The 18,199-nt window shown below is 35.2% G+C and overlaps 4 protein-coding genes across 5 annotated transcripts; all 4 read left to right on the forward strand.

Annotated features, from left to right (window-relative positions):
- The first annotated feature begins 90 nt into the window (after positions 1 to 90).
- Positions 91 to 1,045, forward strand: LOC112595703 (conserved oligomeric Golgi complex subunit 8-like). The gene is made up of 2 exons (XM_025341002.1): positions 91 to 869; positions 953 to 1,045. The coding sequence occupies exons 1-2, from the start codon at positions 113 to 115 to the stop codon at positions 1,024 to 1,026; spliced, it is 831 nt and encodes a 276-aa protein (XP_025196787.1). The 5' UTR covers positions 91 to 112; the 3' UTR covers positions 1,027 to 1,045.
- Positions 1,046 to 4,653: 3,608 nt separating this feature from the next.
- On the forward strand, positions 4,654 to 7,618 carry LOC112595700. 2 transcript variants are annotated; one of them, XM_025340997.1, is made up of 2 exons: positions 4,654 to 5,330; positions 5,394 to 7,618. In XM_025340997.1, coding segments are annotated over exons 1-2 (1,065 nt in total). In that variant the 5' UTR covers positions 4,654 to 5,329; the 3' UTR covers positions 6,458 to 7,618. The 2 variants fall into 2 exon arrangements, with proteins under 2 accessions (XP_025196782.1, XP_025196783.1); XM_025340998.1 differs by having other exon boundaries at positions 4,696 to 5,330.
- A 6,962-nt stretch (positions 7,619 to 14,580) lies between these two features.
- Positions 14,581 to 16,623, forward strand: LOC112595705. The gene has a single exon (XM_025341004.1). The coding sequence runs from the start codon at positions 14,590 to 14,592 to the stop codon at positions 16,555 to 16,557; it is 1,968 nt and encodes a 655-aa protein (XP_025196789.1). The 5' UTR covers positions 14,581 to 14,589; the 3' UTR covers positions 16,558 to 16,623.
- Positions 16,554 to 18,191, forward strand: LOC112595706 (the record flags this gene model as incomplete). Its single annotated transcript, XM_025341005.1, has 2 exons — positions 16,554 to 16,753; positions 16,830 to 18,191. Coding segments are annotated over exons 1-2 (1,477 nt in total), but the record flags the coding sequence as incomplete, so codon positions are not given.
- Between the last annotated feature and the right edge of the window lie 8 nt (positions 18,192 to 18,199).

Consider the following 18,199-nt stretch of genomic DNA (forward strand, 5'->3'; position numbering starts at 1 on the left):
CATTGTAAGTATTCGACAAACGTACATACATATAATTTATTTATTTGCTAGCATCGATGAAGCGTACAAGACAGTTTGTCTCGAGGCGTCGACGGGTGATTATAGCTTATAGATGACTAGAGTCAATCATCAATACAAAAACTTGTCTAATTTTAAAAATATACATTCGTATTTTAAATCGAAAAAATCAAACACCAAATCAACAGCAGCAGAAGCAGCATCGACAGCAGAATCAGTTGCGACGACAATAACGACAACGATAGTTGGCGATATTTCTATTAACATGAACAAAACGGACGTCATAAACATTACCTCCACGGAAATCGAAAATATGGAAATAGAACAAAACGATTCACTGATAATATCGCAGCCATCATCATCATCATCGCCGACACCATCAGTGTCGGCATCGGTTTCTTCGGAAGAACCCATGATCACGGTAATTTCAACTAAAACCGACAATATTGTTGACGAGAAAGATCCAACAATTGACGATCGTCGTCGTCTTGAAGAAGAAGAAGTAGGAAAAAACACCATGAACACCGATATTGCTGTCGATGATGCCGATAGCCGAATAATGCCATCGCCGCAATCCACTGTTGGTATGTTTTTAACACCACCAACAACACCGCCGCGATCATCGTCGTCATCATCATCACCGGTTAAAGTTATTAATATTCTAAACGATACGGATGATGTATATGAAAATATGGATGATTTTAACAATGAATTTCCCGACGAGTGTAAGAAAAAAGATAATACCGACAATAGCGATGACGACGGAGAAGACGAAGATGATTTGAAAATTGACGAAAATTTAATTAACAAAGAATACACTAGCGATGAAGACGCGAATTACAAAACAGAAGGTGTGTGTCGTGTTTGTATTTTATAATGTTGTAAAATTATTAATGTTGTATATATATAATGTGTATGTGTATGTTTGTTTCAGAAAATTCAATAATCATAGGCACCGGTTCCGAGGATTCTATACATTTTAATCGCGGCATCAAGAGTATTTTATAACAGAGGAAATCAAAGAGCAACCAGAACAACGGCATCGACAATATTAAAACAACACCAATGATCAAATTATCAAAAAGAACGGAACTAGCGATCAAATTCATATTAAAAAACGTAAAAACGCCGCGTCGTGTGTCATTGAGTTTTTAACATTTTTAAAACTGGTAATGAACAAAGACATGAAGTATAACGAAATTCCTATAAACGAAATAAATTCGACCTGGTTTTACGAGGATATCGATAAATTAAAACTGGATGGTAATAATAAATTTAGAAAAAACACCGACGAGGATTTAAAATACGAAGAATACGATGTCGTGAAGAATAACGAATTTTGTAATTTTGAAAGATTACAATTGGTGAATTATCTGGCCATAGCTCTGGAACAGAAAAATGTACCGATTTTATTTTCCACGAGTTATTTAAAAACGGTGATGAGTACTCATTTGAAATTTTTATACTCGCGTCACTTCACGCACACCGATGGTTATTCGAATGGTGTCCTCTTGTCTAATAAAAAGGAAAATAACGTGGATAAAAGAAAGGACGATAAGAAGCTGCAACAACAACAAGTTATACAAAACACATCAAACAGACGGTTGAAGAATCAAACGAAATTAAACAGCGGCAGCATACTAATAGAATACGTTAAAAATTATAATAATTTAGCCGTGTCGATGAGCAAAGCATCACAAAACGATATCCAAGGTTTATATTACATTAGAAATAATTTTATGAATTTAAATCATTCGCTTATGAGTATAGTGACCAGCACCATACCATTTAAAATTGAAGAATCTAAAGAACGCGTAATTTTGGATGATTATTCCCTGATCAACGTCACTCAGATGAAACATTTGTTTTTAAATGTAAACTCGTATATATACAGCGTCTGGGAAGAGGATAAATTTATATTGCCAACACCGGCGTTGGAGAAGGAAATAACCAACGAGACTCTGAACGATATAAAATTAAATCTCGAAACGGCCATCATCGAAGTCGCGGTAGGACATGGTCAGCGTATTTTGATAGACGTTATAACAACGTCGCACAAAGGTTTGCGCGAAGTCTTGAAAAAACCGTACGAGGAACGCATACAGGATTACAAACTTTATTTTGGCCCGAAGTGGTCGGTGCCGCAGAAAATAGAGATCGGTATGGACTCGCATAACGCATACGTCCAAATACCCCGATACAATGCTTATTATAACCAAGACGAAAATATAAAAGCGCACACGACCAGATACTATCATAATAAACCAATGCATACCGTTTGCGCTTTTGGTCTTTGCGAACGACGTTTGGTCGCTTACATGCGCAGCGAGTCGAATTGAATATAAATTATCCGTACCGAACAACACGAATTTAAATTTAATGTTTTGGCCACACCGTTTAATTCTTTGAAAATCGCTCAGTGTGAAAATCGCTGTCTTTATAATAATAAAATAATAACGTACAAACACGATCCGGATTTAAAGATTTTCGAATTCGATCAAATTGAAAAGGTTGATACAAAAATTGATTAAGTTATTTAAAACCTATAAAAGTTACGATTGCGATACTTCAAGATGGCGCATCGCATACTCTGCCGATACCAATGTCTCGGAATTTGAACCGCCTGCAGACGGAGAATCCGTCAGCCTAGGAAAGATCGTACTTTTAAACGCCAGCTTCGTTCGAAAATGATGAAGGATCAACTGCTGAGATTCAAAACGACCGATGATTCTGGAAGAATTGTAAAACAAATATAATAATTATTTTATACATCATTTATTTATAAAATTGTATTATGTATGTATTTGTTTGTAATATCGTGTAATAAAAATATTATCAAAAGTTTTCTCGTTTATTTTGCTCCATCTGATCGATCACGTCTTTATTTTTATTCTTGAAATTTCTTCAATATCGTATGTGTACCAAATCGCTTTCGGCAAAGTTGTTATGAAATCATAATTAAATGATAATTCTTACTTTTATAATATGTTTATTATCATTTCTTATATTCGTAATAATTGAAATTGTTTATAGTTTTTAAAGTATTATTATTTTTAGTATGTCTATTAGGTATTTACAACGATCCTCGTGGTTCTCTATTTACACAATTTACGATCTCGTTGTTTTATTGTAGTTGATATTTATTTCCAACAATAGTTGTCTGGTGCACGGATAGGCCTGATGCTTATGACTCTGGTTCTTATTAGACAGTCCAGAGCGAGGCCTATGATGTTGTCGTATATACGCGGAAACAGGTATTTCAATATGGGTTCATAGATACATAACATGAAAACGGTACATATATTTATATATTTGTTGTAAGTCACCTGTCTGCCGGTTTAAACATCAACGTCGGTAGAATTTATTGATGTTGTACTGGGAATTGATTCGCGACACTTTCGTTTGACAGCTCGTTTATGCTAACAGGCCCGGATCTCGTGCGAGGTGCGGTAAAAGTAATATTGCCTATCTAGGTTTTCTAAGGCTTTTGCTTCTAATACTCCCAATTCGTTGCATTTGTAGGTTCGGATCATGTCGAAATCGATAACTTCGGACGATGTGTTTATAAAATTACCGGGCAACTGCTTCGCCGAACAGACTTCTATTATTTGTGATATGCAGTGTAGAGCTAATTTAAGATTCTCTTCGTCCGACGCCTCGCACTGTTGTATATGATTAAAAAAATTGTACATTGCTTTTAAATTTTTAACATTATCGGTGTCCATTTCGATCATCTGACTCAAATCATAAAGTTCTTCGAGTTTGTTGCGTTTTATAACGAATACATTTTTCAATTGTTCGTCTTCCCTCGTTGGGTCGACGTTGACGAGTATTATGGGTAAATTAAAAACAATTTCATCGCGATTATTCAATTCCTCTATACTTATATCAAACAGCTCTCCACTGGGTTGTTTATTCTCGACTTTATAATGATCTCGCAACAAGTCCTGAAATAAATTTTGCATATTTTCTTCGTTACCACCTCGACTCTCGCAACAATCCATCGGTTCGGTCATATTGATTTTTGGTTGTTCGTTTTTCTTTTTTACAATAAATACATACACCCAACCACAATTCTATATAATGTGTGATTTTTTTTTACACAAGTCTTGTTAAAAGAGAACACTATCTTTAGTATTTAAAAAAAATTAAATCGTAACATCTATATAATCCCCGTACACTATTGTGCAGAAATTGTCACGCGCCACTAATATTTTAGAATTAATAGCGTACACGATGTAAAAGCCCATTTTAGAAAATATATATTTAACATAGTTCAACATGTATTTATTATCCAATATGTTTTCGGTGTTTACGCAAACGTCTACGGGATACGTGGTTTCTACGATTTCCGACGAATTGCTCTGATTTATAGATTCACCGATTCTGTTCATAATGTCGTTAAAAGACGAATCATCATCATCGTGATTTTCGATTTCAAACACTTTGGCGTATTGCGCCGCGTTCTCGCAGTTGTGCAGTAAATAATAATTACTCAAAATATGTAATATCAAACCGCACACGGGATCGAAAAAGTAACCGTGTTTTTTAGTGATTGGTTAATAATCGTTAGGCATGATTTTTACTTTTGGTATGGTATAGTCATCGGGAGGAACGAAAGCCGACGTCGTGTCTTCCGAATAGTTGTAAATCACACAGGCCGGTTCGTTTCGTTGTCGAAACTTGCGTATTTCTATGAAATTATAAAAATCATAATTCGGATCGGTATCCGTGTTGCGTATAAAAAAGTTGCAATGCGGAAAATTTATCATGGGAAACGGTTTGCTTAGTCGTTTGATCGTTTCCATCTTACAGTACTCTTGAAAAGCATTCGTTTCGTCATTTTTTCGAACGAAGCGTCGGCGATCGATTGCCGGCTTGTGTTATTCGCGGTAAATAACTGCGGATATTGATAGTTTGTACTACAGATGTATTGTCTTTTTACAAATTCCAATTCGTCGGATTGCAGCGTGTTGCGCGAATACACGTATAATCTATTGATGTTTTTATGAAAAGACATTGTGGCTTCGTTCAGTAGAGGCGAAACACCGTCCGGTATCGGTACGATATAAATAAAACTCTTTTACGTTCTGAAGCTCAATTCGCGAGAATCCGCCGCAGTACTGGTTGTACCCAAATCCAAAGCGTAAATTTTAACATTTCTCATGTCTATGTAGTTTGTAAATTGTTTAGCGTGATTATAGTTTGTCTTATTTCTAACAGCAGTTGATGAAATCATCTTTCTCGCGCGTGCGTGTTCCGTTCACTCGATTTAATATTTTTCCAAAGAAGATCGAGATACCCACCTAAAAGTATGTATACTATTTTAAACTATAATATTGTCGTTATTTGATTTTTCATTTTTTTTACTATAGTGAATCATTTGCAAAACGCACGGTTGGTGTTGGCGCAAAATATTTCCTACAAGAGGATAAATTTACAACAAAGAGTGGATCATCGACATGGAAACAACACTGTGAATTACTATAGCAAGGGTCAGCGTGAGGAAAAATATCTATTGGATCTGTCTATACCCAGTGTATACTCATCTATAGACGAATATCTGGATAGTGTGTTTAAAAAATACGATTTTAAAAACACTCGAGTTATATGTATCGACGGTACTTGTGGAACGGGTAAATCGACTTTGATTAAAAAATCGAATCGTTTATATTTCAAGATAAACTCCCTATTTCTATTGATAACCAACACAAGTTCGTACAATCACAATCCCATAAATTCAAAACGATATATAACGACTAAAGATATCATCGAGTATAAAGACGAAGCTAAAAGTTTTGGCGTGTGTTGGGATCGCGATCGTTATTCCAACTTGCGTTGGCAGTACATACATCAGTTGGTGCATCATTATTCGTCGCGCGGATTGACCATACCGACCGACAACGAGTTTGAAGTCTTTGGTGTGCTCAACAATTTCGCCACGCGTAATAATTTGTGCGAAATATTGGAATATCACGAGAACCGAGAACGAGAATTGATTCTAGTTTTGACGTGTCGCGACATATTGTTTCTATCAGTCGGCATTCTGCATCGAGCTCTGTCGATTAACTCGTGCGACCCGGAAAGCGTGATCAATAACGACTCGTATAATTCAAAAGAGGCGAATTATCTTATTGCTCAGAATTACGTGTACTATTGGTTTGCCAAACTAAAAGGAGATCCGTGTTTGGATATATCTTGTGTTTATAAATATTTTGAAGATTTAGACGCCAATTCGTTTCAATCGAAAATAATAGAACGTATAAATTACGCTCATAAATCGGCGTCGTTCGATTTGAAGACCACAGATATCCGAGAATTGGTTACGTGCGGCGAGGGATTATCGTCGCTGGACGACGCGGTGTGCGCCGACCAGATCATACAGACAATGTTCAACAACACCGACGACACTATGATTTATAAATACAGCATGAAATGAGAATACGAATTTAGTATACAAAGAAGGTTCGTAGCGACGATTAGTTTTATTTTAGCACATATACACATACATACAATAATGGCAGAAATACGATTTTTAAACCTATTACCGGCGGAACAAGTTTTTGTATATAACATACTCTCTTATCGAGAAAATAAAATAGACTTCGAGAAGGTTGTTAGTTTGGAGGAAGAAAACGGTCTGTCTTGTATAAAAGCACACAACAATCACGCATCCGTTATAGAAGGATACGTATTGAAAGATGATCTGTATCGTATGGCTAGAAATTATTATAACAATTTGGAAATATTCACGAAAGATTTGGGCATAAGTCTACTTTTGGTCAATTTCGCTAGTTATATGGCGTATAACCAATACTATCTTTTTGCGCACGACTTTAATTGTATAAAGGAACTCGATACTTTTGAGGAAATACTATTGAAGTGTAGCGGCAATAAGGTTAAACTGCCTTTCGACATTGCTATCGATAGACAATGGGGATTGAAGAGTGTGGAACGCGTTATGGGAAAGGATTTATACACTTTTGATAAATTCATTGGATTCATACGTTTTCTCGGCAACAAAGACATCACTCCGGAATATTTCATATCGCTGTACGTCGTCGGACATCATCCGAGAATCGTAGAAAGTCTATACGCTATGGCATCTTACAAGAGATCGTGTTCCATAATCAACGATTGTCGACGATTAAACTCTAATATATTTAAATACACTATAGATCGGATTGTAAAAGTTTCGTCCAAAACACACGCGTACAACGGCGTGTATTGGTTTCGACTTCCGCCCGGTTCCAAGCAAGTGTGGTTTGCGGCGACCAATGATAAGGTGGCGTTCAAAGGATACATGACCAGAGTCAGTGAACACTCGATTATCGAACATTTTTCCTGCGTCAAAAGCCTAATCATCGTGGGTGTGTTGGTGAACGAGTGTACGATATATCCGATCCGAGTCGACAATATGGAATATTCTGGAAAATGGGAAATGATGCGTGATTTATTCAAAAAACACAACTTTAACGATGTGTTCAATACGGGATCGATGCCTTCTTTTGCGTATTCTCACTTTGTAATTAATGGAAAAAATGAAATTTATAAATATGTATGATAAATTAAAAATAAAATTATACTATATATACATCTATATCGTTTATTATCATTTGTTTTGTAAGATGTGCATTAGTCACATGATGTTCCGACAATTTTGGAACGTATGCTATTATTTTATCATACAACCCGTCGTTTTTTTTGTATCCGTATTTCAAATACTTGAAAAAATCTAATAATTTATCGATAACCAAAGCACTTTCGTTCGCTACTAGACGATCTATCACTACTACAGTGTCGTCTTGTATAACGTAAACGCTACCAAATTTTTTTGTTTACTATATTATTAAAATTATGATTCAGTATTTCGGCTTTATTCCCGTCTGCGAATGCTTTCGGTAAGAATATGTAATGTTGTGTTGCGAAAAATACACAAAGAGTTGTTGTAGACATACTTTTATTCAGAATAATAATCGATAACAGTCATATATAAATCTTCGTATATTTTTTTATCCAAAAACGAATATATGGATAACGAATTTATCAATATATTCAATTTTCCCAAATATCCCAGATCCTCTCGATACACCTCCACTAAATTATTGTCTTTTATTCTGAGTAATTCGTTTTTAAACATTCGATCGATGCTGCTCTTTATACTGTCTCGAGAATTCCAATGTATGTTTTCGCTCTTTATTATGAACAAAATCAATATTTTATTGTTCATGTATTTGTTATTGGCATCGTAATTGTAATATTTTAAATTGTTCATCGACGCAGAGTAATTGAAGCTCAAATGAAAGTATATAAATTCCAAAGGAATGACCATCGGCATCGGTGATACTTTAAAATTATACGACATACCACGTATGGGATCGCAAAACATCAGATAAAAGAAGTCTACACCGAAAGACTTGGCGAGTAGTGTTTTGTCGGCATCACTCATTTCAGTATGGTATTTTTTGTATAAAGCGGTAAAACAATCAAAATCAAAAGTCGATGTTAAATAAACTTCGAATATTTTTTTGTAAATATGCATTGCCGCTTCGTTGAGCTCGAAAGATTGATTTTTATAATTTGCATCGTGAAACTTTAATATGTCGTAAGGAAAATTATTGACTTTTATTTCATTTTTTTCGTTTTTCGGTGATTTTAAATTCGTACTCGATTTTATTTCACCCTTTTTAACGGTTATCTTATTTCTTTTCGTAAAATCATCCGGAAATACATTATACTTTATCAATTCTTTAACGCCGTAATTGATTTCGAGAGTCGGTATTGTATAATCCGTGACTTTGCTGGATTTGATCGTCACGGTGGATTTAGTTAAAGACAGATTTCTAATGGACAATTCTTCGTTCACAATCAACAGCTGATAGTACAATATCAAAATACCATATTTTTTCTCACTAAACAGCTTGTCTATCATAGCATTAGACTTTATGCTCTTGTTCTTTGTGAGATTTAAAGCATTAGACGTTATTTCCGTACTCTCAGTGAGATTTAATTTGTAATTTAAAATATCGATAATAAAATTTATACTTGCGGTGAAATATACAATATGAGAATGACTTTTGTATTTGCATTGATTGTAAATATCATAAGTCAATGGTGATATATTGTTTTTTACACGATCCTCGTCTTCATTTATATAAATCACATTATTAATCATTACCGACTCTTTCGACGATGTCGGTGCTGGTATTATAGATGCCAATTGCGCAGATGGTGCTGTAATTTCTTTCGACGATGTCGGTGCTGGTAATTCGTTTTCCAATTTTTTATTTTTATTAATAAGAATTGTAACGATTGTCGTCTATCGACATCGTACATTATTCCTTAAGTAGGGCACACGTTGTTAAAACGCTGAGTATGAGGAATGGCAAGCGGGGCCGACTGCTGACCTAAGGCTTTTAGGCAGCAGTTTAAGGTATATAACAAGGACGAATACGTTTAGTGTAGGAGAGTGTGTGCGACACCAGGAGCAGACAGACGACCAGAAGACTCCTCAACGTTCCGTGCAGCCATCCACCATCCACACTCACGGCTTGTCAATCTACCCGGATCGGTAACCTTCATTCTATTATATAAATCTTAAATTATCTGTTAAATATACGTTACATTTTATACAATTGTGCTTTACTTAAATAAGGTAACCCTGATCTAGTATATTAATATTACACACCGAGGTCGAGTCCCCAAGACCTCGTTAATCAAAACATAACTTTATCGGTAAGAAGACGCGAGAGCGTCGCAACACGCATGTGAAGAGGGGACGTTACATAATTTTCAATTGTTAATCCAAATTGATGAATTTTTCATTTATTCTCACATATTCGTTATTGTCGGTTTGTAATATTTTATTTAAAACTTATTTACTAACATTATAAAAATTTTTAATAATATCATCAAACTATGGATTTAGATTTCCATCACCATCGTCAATCGTCGGATCGTTAGTTAGATTTTTTTTTTTTACGGAATCGTTCTCATCGATTTTTCATCATCATCATCATAATTATTATCAATCTCCATAGCCATTGATGTTGTTGCTGCTGCCGATGATGATGATGCTGATGCTGCTCCTGCTTGTTCGCCGTTTATCTGACCGCGGTCGACGCGTTGTCTTTCCACTGCGGTTGCGTCGCCGCCGGCTCGTTCAGGATAACGTTCGATGAATCAGTGGTACGAGACGCTGATGATGTATCCAAATTCATATTCGACGCATCGTTGCTTACATTCGACGCATCAGCGGCAATCGATTTATTCACGTACATGATCGAATCGCTTGTATCGGTAGTTGTTTCGGGAGTGTCGATCATAGTATCAATCGTCGATTCGAAAAATTCTACTAATCCCGGTTTTTCTGGTAACGATATCGACGAGATTTCTGGGTTTTCTGACGCCGTCGTCGTCGCTAAGTTTACGAATGCTTCTGCTTTCGATTCTGGCGTTCTCATTGCTTCTTGAGCGAAATTTTCGTAAAAGCTTTTGGTGGTCTGTGCTATTGATGATTGATTAATTTGTACATCATCATCATAAACATTAGTAATGGATGTCGTTCGTTCGATGTTTTGATTCAACGTTCGCAATTCTTCTATTAATTTTAAAATACCATCACCATTCGTTTTGATATTGTTAATAATTATATTTCTGAGAGAATTTAAATTCATCAAAGTTTCATTCGGATTTCTATTGATTATTTTATCCATATTTATACTAAATTCGTGTTTCAACTCGTCGTTGTATTTTTTGTGCACGATTTTCAACACATTAACATCGTTGCTGTATTCTTTATTTTTATCATCATACATGGATTGTAATTTTTTGTATTTAAAGTCAATCTCGTGTATGTATTCTTCTTTTTTATTTATATCGCTTTTACTTTTCAATATTTCCGATTCCTGTTTGTCTATAACGGAGTCTTTATATCGTAAATCAATGTTTAACTCGTTCATTTTATTATTCAACGCATCGACATTTCCTTTATAACATACTTCATTAATTTTATATTGTTCGATATCGTTTTTGTATTTTACAATTTCTTTCTCGTATTCTTTAATTTTATTTTCGTATTTTGTAATTTTATTTTCACATTTTGCGATTTCATATTCATATTCTTTGATTTGGTGTTCTTTATTACTTATTTCTTATTTCTTCTTTCATTTTTTGTATTTCGTATTTTTCCACCGAATCAGTCGATGTTTCTTTTACGAGAGCATCTTTTCTGTTTTCTTGGTTTTGATGTTCTAACAGATATTCCAGCTGTTTGATTTTTTTTTTTTAAATCAGTCATTTCAATCATTAATTTCTGTTGCTCAACCATCAGCTTGTTTTTATCCTCCGACAGTTCTTTTTTGTTAGTTTCTAAATTATTTATGATTTTTAAATACTGAGCGACTCTAGAGTTGTGGATTTCATCGATGTTTGAATTTACGGTGGCTAATTCGTTTTCCAATTTTTTATTTTTATTAATAAGAGTTTTCAATTTATGATCCAAATTGATGAATTTTTCATTTATTCTCTTATATTCGTTATCGTCGGTATTTAATATTTTATTTAAAACTTCTTTACTAACATTATAAAATTTTTTTAATAATATTATCAAACTTAGGATCTATATTGCCATTACCATCGTCAATTACCGGATCGTTAGTTAGATTTTTTTTTTTTGACGGAATCGTTCTCATTGATCTTTCATCATCATCATCATCATAATTATTATCAATCTCCATAGCCATTGTTGTTGTTGCTGCTGCCGATGATGATGATGCTGATGCTGCTCCTGCTTGTTCGCCGTTTATCTGACCGCGGTCGACGCGTTGTCTTTCCACTGCGGTTGCGTCGCCGCCGGCTCGTTCGGGATTTTCTTGATCGTCGAAAATCATCAATATCACTTCTTCGTTTCACAACTGATTCTTATTGACTTCCAAATTAATACCATCTTCATTCATTATATTAAAATTCCCAAAAGCATTATCCAGATGTATGTTGTTTCGTCAATTTTCAACATCTAAAACATCGAAATCATCGTTTCTCTCAGCGACTTCTGGTATATCTATCCTGTTCAGCAGGTCTTGCAGACCACCAACATCGGAATTGTTAATTTGATTCGATTTTTCGGATATTCTGTTAAAATTGTATAATTTACCATTGACGCTTATATATAATTTTTAGCAATCAACATAATGTGTTTGTTGATTTTTTGAACGCAATTGCGTATATTCTGTGATATAATTTTAAGATTGTTGGTCTGTCTTTGTATCGTGATTTTAATAGACATCGATCGTTTCATTTTCGAATATTTATTTTTAGTAGAATTTTCATTTATACGTTTGTCTATCTCCAATTTAAAGAGCTTGTTGTAAACTACGAAATAATTATCGAGATATTCGAATATCTCGTTTATCTCGTTTGTCCTCTCGGTCACCCACCGATCGAGTAATTTTAAATTTTTCTTCATCAGTTCGTTTAGGTCTTCTATACGAGCGTACACGGATTCGTCTGGATTCGGATTTCTCGAGACGAAATTGCGTACGATATCTTTTATAAATTTCCGCACTTTGAACGAATAGTTTTGCACCTCTTTAATCATGTTCGATCCTCTGTCGTAATAAATATTAGGATCGGTATTTGATTTTTTTATTTACAAATATACCATATTTTTGTAAATATCTGGATGTATTATTATCGATATTAGTTTCGTCTATAAGATTCAAGTAATATTTGAAATAATTTTTATAATGATTCAATAACTGTTCGTATTTTAATTTAATATTTATATATCTTCTTTGTACGTTTACAAATCGTTTGTACTCCAAAATACTAGTGTATAAAATTTTAATTTTAGACGATATCGTATAATCGGGATATATCCTACGGATCGCACTCTTTACATAATTAAATTCCGTATCGTTTTGATTTATATTTCTAAACGATTCTGTCTTTATAGCAAATATATTCTGAACAATTTCCGGCGAATACATGACGCTACGCTCGTTGAATACGTCTCTATTAAAACCCACTCGTTTTTCAACATTATTCTTAATCGCGTCGTACAATTTTTTTATACGAAAATCCAATTCAACGCTATTCCTCACCATGATATTGATATAATTGCAAAATGTAATAAAATCATGAATATTCGTATCGCTTATAATATTATTTTCTATAGTTCTTAAATCATTTTTTAAATATTCTACAGTTTTATTAATCCAACCCTCACTAGAACATAAATTTGAACTGTTATACGACTGATTGTTAAAATCATCGTTTTCGACACTCATTGTGATGTTTGTAAAAATGTCATTACTATTTATAAGAAATATACACTTTAAATAAATCAAAACAAGTTTTTATTCAATATTTTTACAAAAATCTTAAATCTTTTTACATTTTTTAGTACTAGGTTGGTCAAAGTCGTCATCATTAATATCATTTTTGTAGTCTGTTGCGATTTTAAGATACGATCGGTTTTCCATGGCTCGGCGATACGCTTCCTTCTCTGGATTTTTAAAATTCTCCTTAAATTTTAAATCACGAACAAGCATCCTTCCTGCCTCTCTGTACACGTGCTCATTGTAATTTGCTTCGACGGGATCCGTGTACGACATGGACGATGGCGTTGGTAAATAAAATCTACGATTGTCGTAGTTCTTTACAATACGAAAGTCTATATCGACGAAATTTTTGTTCATATACAAAAATTTTTGCAGATTATAAACCATAGTATTTGTTTGTATCTGATTGTGATCCGGAGACAATTGTTTATTCGATATTTTTGACAAATCGATATAACAATCATGATGCAAATAAGAAACATCACCGTCTATTTTACGATTAAATGGAAATTTTTTTAATTCAACTTCGGTGAGAGCTCTATACAATTCTCTATACATACGATTCTGAAGATATGTATACGATTTCCATGATGATCGTTGAACATCTGAACCATCGCCACGCGACTGTCGCAATTCATCGCAAGCTTCGACGTCGCTGTTTATAATAGCCAAACAATTGATTTGTCCGCGGAATAATCTGTACCAAGTACAACGACGCAGAGCGGCAAACGCGTAATCGAATTTCATTAAAAATACACTATGACGTTTCTCGTCCACGGCAATCTCGCCGTACGAGTTTTTAAAATCGTCAAGCATTATCCACAAGAGTCTCCACTCCTCGACGTTCAGCGGAGATCTATCCATAATCATGGTAAAAGAACATGGATTCATCGAAAATACATTTTGTATTTTGTTATTGTTATAAATCATTTGCGCATTGACCATTATCGTATTCGAATGATTTATATCCAAAATTCCACCAGATATATAACCATAATTAGATAAAAAATGAGTATTCGGGCGTATTATGTTTCTGGTAACTTGCACCTTCATGATTTTCATGTTTCCAACGCGTTCGTCGCTACAATTGTCGAGTTTTAAAATAGGATGCATTTCCAACAATCGTTTACATATAGTCGACTTTTTACAACAAGAAGTTCCATCTATACATAGTACTCGGTTATTACTTTTATAATTTTGTAAAACACTTTCCACGTATTCCATTATAATGGGTAGTTATACCGAAGTGGATATGGATAACGCGAGAAAATTTTTATCGAACTACAACACTCGTGTACGTATGATGGAATTAATGTACAAAAAATATCCTCGTCTAATGAGCCACGCGACATACACTGTCCGAGACGCTACGTCGGAGAATTATTATATACCGAGAACGCTCAGAGATAAATGTAAAATAATAGATGTCGATATTAGTGAGAAATTGTGCGATAAATTATCATGTAACAAATATACGGCTTCTGGATTTTGTATGCCCGAAACTAAAACCCATTACGTTCGCGTGGGTGATGGAAAAGAATACGATACAGTATGTCAGCCGGCCTATTTCAATACAAACGTCGATCCCACATACTCTCAGGACAACACGCGATCTGTCGACACGCCGCAACTGAGATATCATAAAAACAAATGCATAACTATGCCGGACTTTATGACAAATTATTTGGAAAAACCGTTTTATCGGAGCATCACCGTCTACGAAAATCGAGTAAACGATATACCGACGGGTTTTACCCGAATAAACGACACCGAGAGTGAATTCGGTTGCGGATGGTCGTATAAAAACAATACTACATATTGCAAGTATTATGATCGCACTCTTGACGATAATGGTGATTGCTCGTATAAATGGTGGGAAAAGAGATTGAACGCCGTAGTGGGCATGTCTTTTATAAATTCGGTAAAATCGGTGGTGAGGAAGATAGATACGAAAAAATTTATGTTCGACGTGCCAGATTTACCAGAAATACCCGATACATTGGATGAAAAAGACACTCTCGGGTATTGGAAGCGCGATATTAACGAATCGTTCTCGTTACCAAAGTTAATGATATACGACGAAGATGATGATGATGGGTTAAAAAATCGAGTGTTGTACGCCAAACAGAAAATATCGGAAAATCGAGCAAAACGAATGGTCGGTAAAGCACCGAGTGGTAACGCAAGTAATAACGATAATGACGATGATGTAAAAAACTCGAATTCTAAAGACGCTATTAAAACAGCGATGGACGCTATAGACCACATCGTAGCGAATCTCGGCGATATATTATTCTCGAAAGAGGGTCTCGTTAGTCTGGGCATAAATTTAGCGTACCAATACGCCGAAACGAAAATTAAAAAAATGCTTAAATCGTTGGCGCAAAATCTGTCAAAGTTGTTGAAAAAAAATATAGGCATGATTATAGCCAAAGCATTTCCAATAAAGTGTCTGCAGGCTTCGATTATGAACCTGTGTCGTTTATCTATAGTAAAAGTTTTAATACAGAGTGCCACCAAAATGGCAATAGCTTTGGCCAAATTGACGGCATTGGCCGTTAGTGTAGTCGGATGGATATTAATAGTCGTAAACATACTAGGCGTGATTCTGTCCATATGGGATCCTTTTGGCTACAACAACATGTTTCCAAGTGAATTGCCTGCCAATATGACGCAAAAAGCCGAACGAGCGTTGCGCGCCGAGATGGGTGAATCTTATGCTCAGTTTACCTTCGAAATGTTATGCTCAAAGTTATTGACCAAACAGGAAATACTCGAAATAACAATGAGCAGATTGACGAATCAATTGATCTATCTAAACGCGTTGGTGGTTAACAGCGAAGGCAGCATAATCGACAAAGAAGATCCCGTGTATTTCGAAGAAAGCACCGAATCGCAAAAAATGTTGGAAGAGTCGTACACTCAAAATACAGCAAAACATTATCATTTCAATAGCAGGCAGTATCGCGAATACAATGAAAATTATTTGAAACGAGTGATCACGAATAAATTCATCACGAGCGCGTTTCACGCAACAGCCGTTGGTCATCGCTTTGGCTTGTGGGTTCTACGTGTTTACGGTGATGTGTTTGTTCGTTTTAATCAAACTGGCAGCATTATCGCGTATGTCGCTAACGGAAACGGTTTCTGCCAAACTATTCGATCACCTCGGCTCGTTCGGTCGCGATTTCATTGAAAACATATACAACTGATTTCACCGCCAAACGTTTTTTAACACCGAATCTCAAGACGTTGGTGCCGCATTCATGAATCAAACATGAATCTGATCGATACTCTTAACGGAGGATTCGTAGCCTACCGGAACACACAATTACAACCAACATCACGACAGCAACCACCAGTTTCGTCTCCGTCAAAATCATCTTTTGATGGTTATTATTAATTAATATATATATAATAACTTTTTTTTTAAATTTTATATTACTTTTTATATTACTATTTTTTCAGAAGAAGAAGCTCCTAATTGTTTTCGTATGGAAAAGGATATTTACAAAAACGACGAATACTTAAATTTGAATTGGGAAGATGTTTTATCAACAGATGTTGCTCGCGATTTGCGCACTAGCGATGAGTATATTAACTACATGAATCTCAATATAATATCGTTAAAAACTGCAAGCGGTGTTGATATATTCATACCAAACACCGAAAGCAACGCCAAACGAGAAGTTTTTGGAATAGGAGCCGCTTCCGCGTCGAGAGAAAGGGAAAATTTTAACGAAAACAAACTCGATCCGCGACAAAAAGTGATTTTCGATCGCGTCATTTCGGACATGAACAATTACGATAATAAAAACAAAAATGGAAAAATTTTACTAATACAAGCGGCACCGGGTACGGGCAAGAGTTATACGTTGAAAACGATATCGCACACGCTGATGCGCGATGGTGAAAATTTACCGCACGTTATAATTTTTAAAAATTCTCTGATATCGTCTTATAAATATTGTGCGGCCGGACTTACGTGCGCTCAGTTTTTTATGTATTCGTTGAATTTGAAGTTTCGCCAATACGCGTCTTTGGACAAGATCACAAATAGAATGAACAGCGTCGAGTGCGTTATAAACAATATATTACAAATTGTGAGAATTTTCAAAACACATAGAGATCAAAAGATGAATCTTGTTGGGAATATATTGATGTTTGACGAGTACACGGTCATGAACAAATTATTACTGTACGCGACTCTGTTGTGCGGCAAATTGCATAAGTTAAATATGATTTTTTGCGGCGATCGCGACCAATTGGGTTGTATACTGACATCCAAACATTCTAAAAATACATCGTCTTACGATATAATAAAGTCATTTTCCAATTACAATTATACGCTCAACAAACAAATGAGATGCGTCGATGACGATTTTAATAAAAAAATAGCTCTTGTCGGTGGTATGTCTACTGACGAATCACTCGGTCACCGAGGAAACGCAATAACAGCCGCCATTTTTATAAACAATTTGACAAAACCCAATCATTTGAACGATACGCTTATAATGAGAAATCACAAAACGCTCTCTCATTACACGTACATTAACGTATTGAAATATAATCTGCCCACATCGCATTGGTTGATAGAGGGTCGTCGAGGCGAAGTACAAGGCGTCGAAGTCGATGAAAATCGTTATATGCCGAAACCCACGTATATGTATCTCACGGCCCTGTACAGATCCAACAATCGAAACAATCAGTCTGCGGACGATTTGAAAATCACCGAAGCCATGTTCGCGGAAAATGTTCCCGGTAAATATTTACCGTTTTTAGTTTTAATATCCGAAGCCATATATTATTATAAAATAATAAATGATTCTAGTCTATGC

Source organism: Melanaphis sacchari, unplaced genomic scaffold, assembly GCF_002803265.2.
Source record: "Melanaphis sacchari strain LSU unplaced genomic scaffold, SCAv2.0 Contig298_pilon_pilon, whole genome shotgun sequence".
Lineage (NCBI taxonomy): Eukaryota > Metazoa > Arthropoda > Insecta > Hemiptera > Aphididae > Melanaphis > Melanaphis sacchari.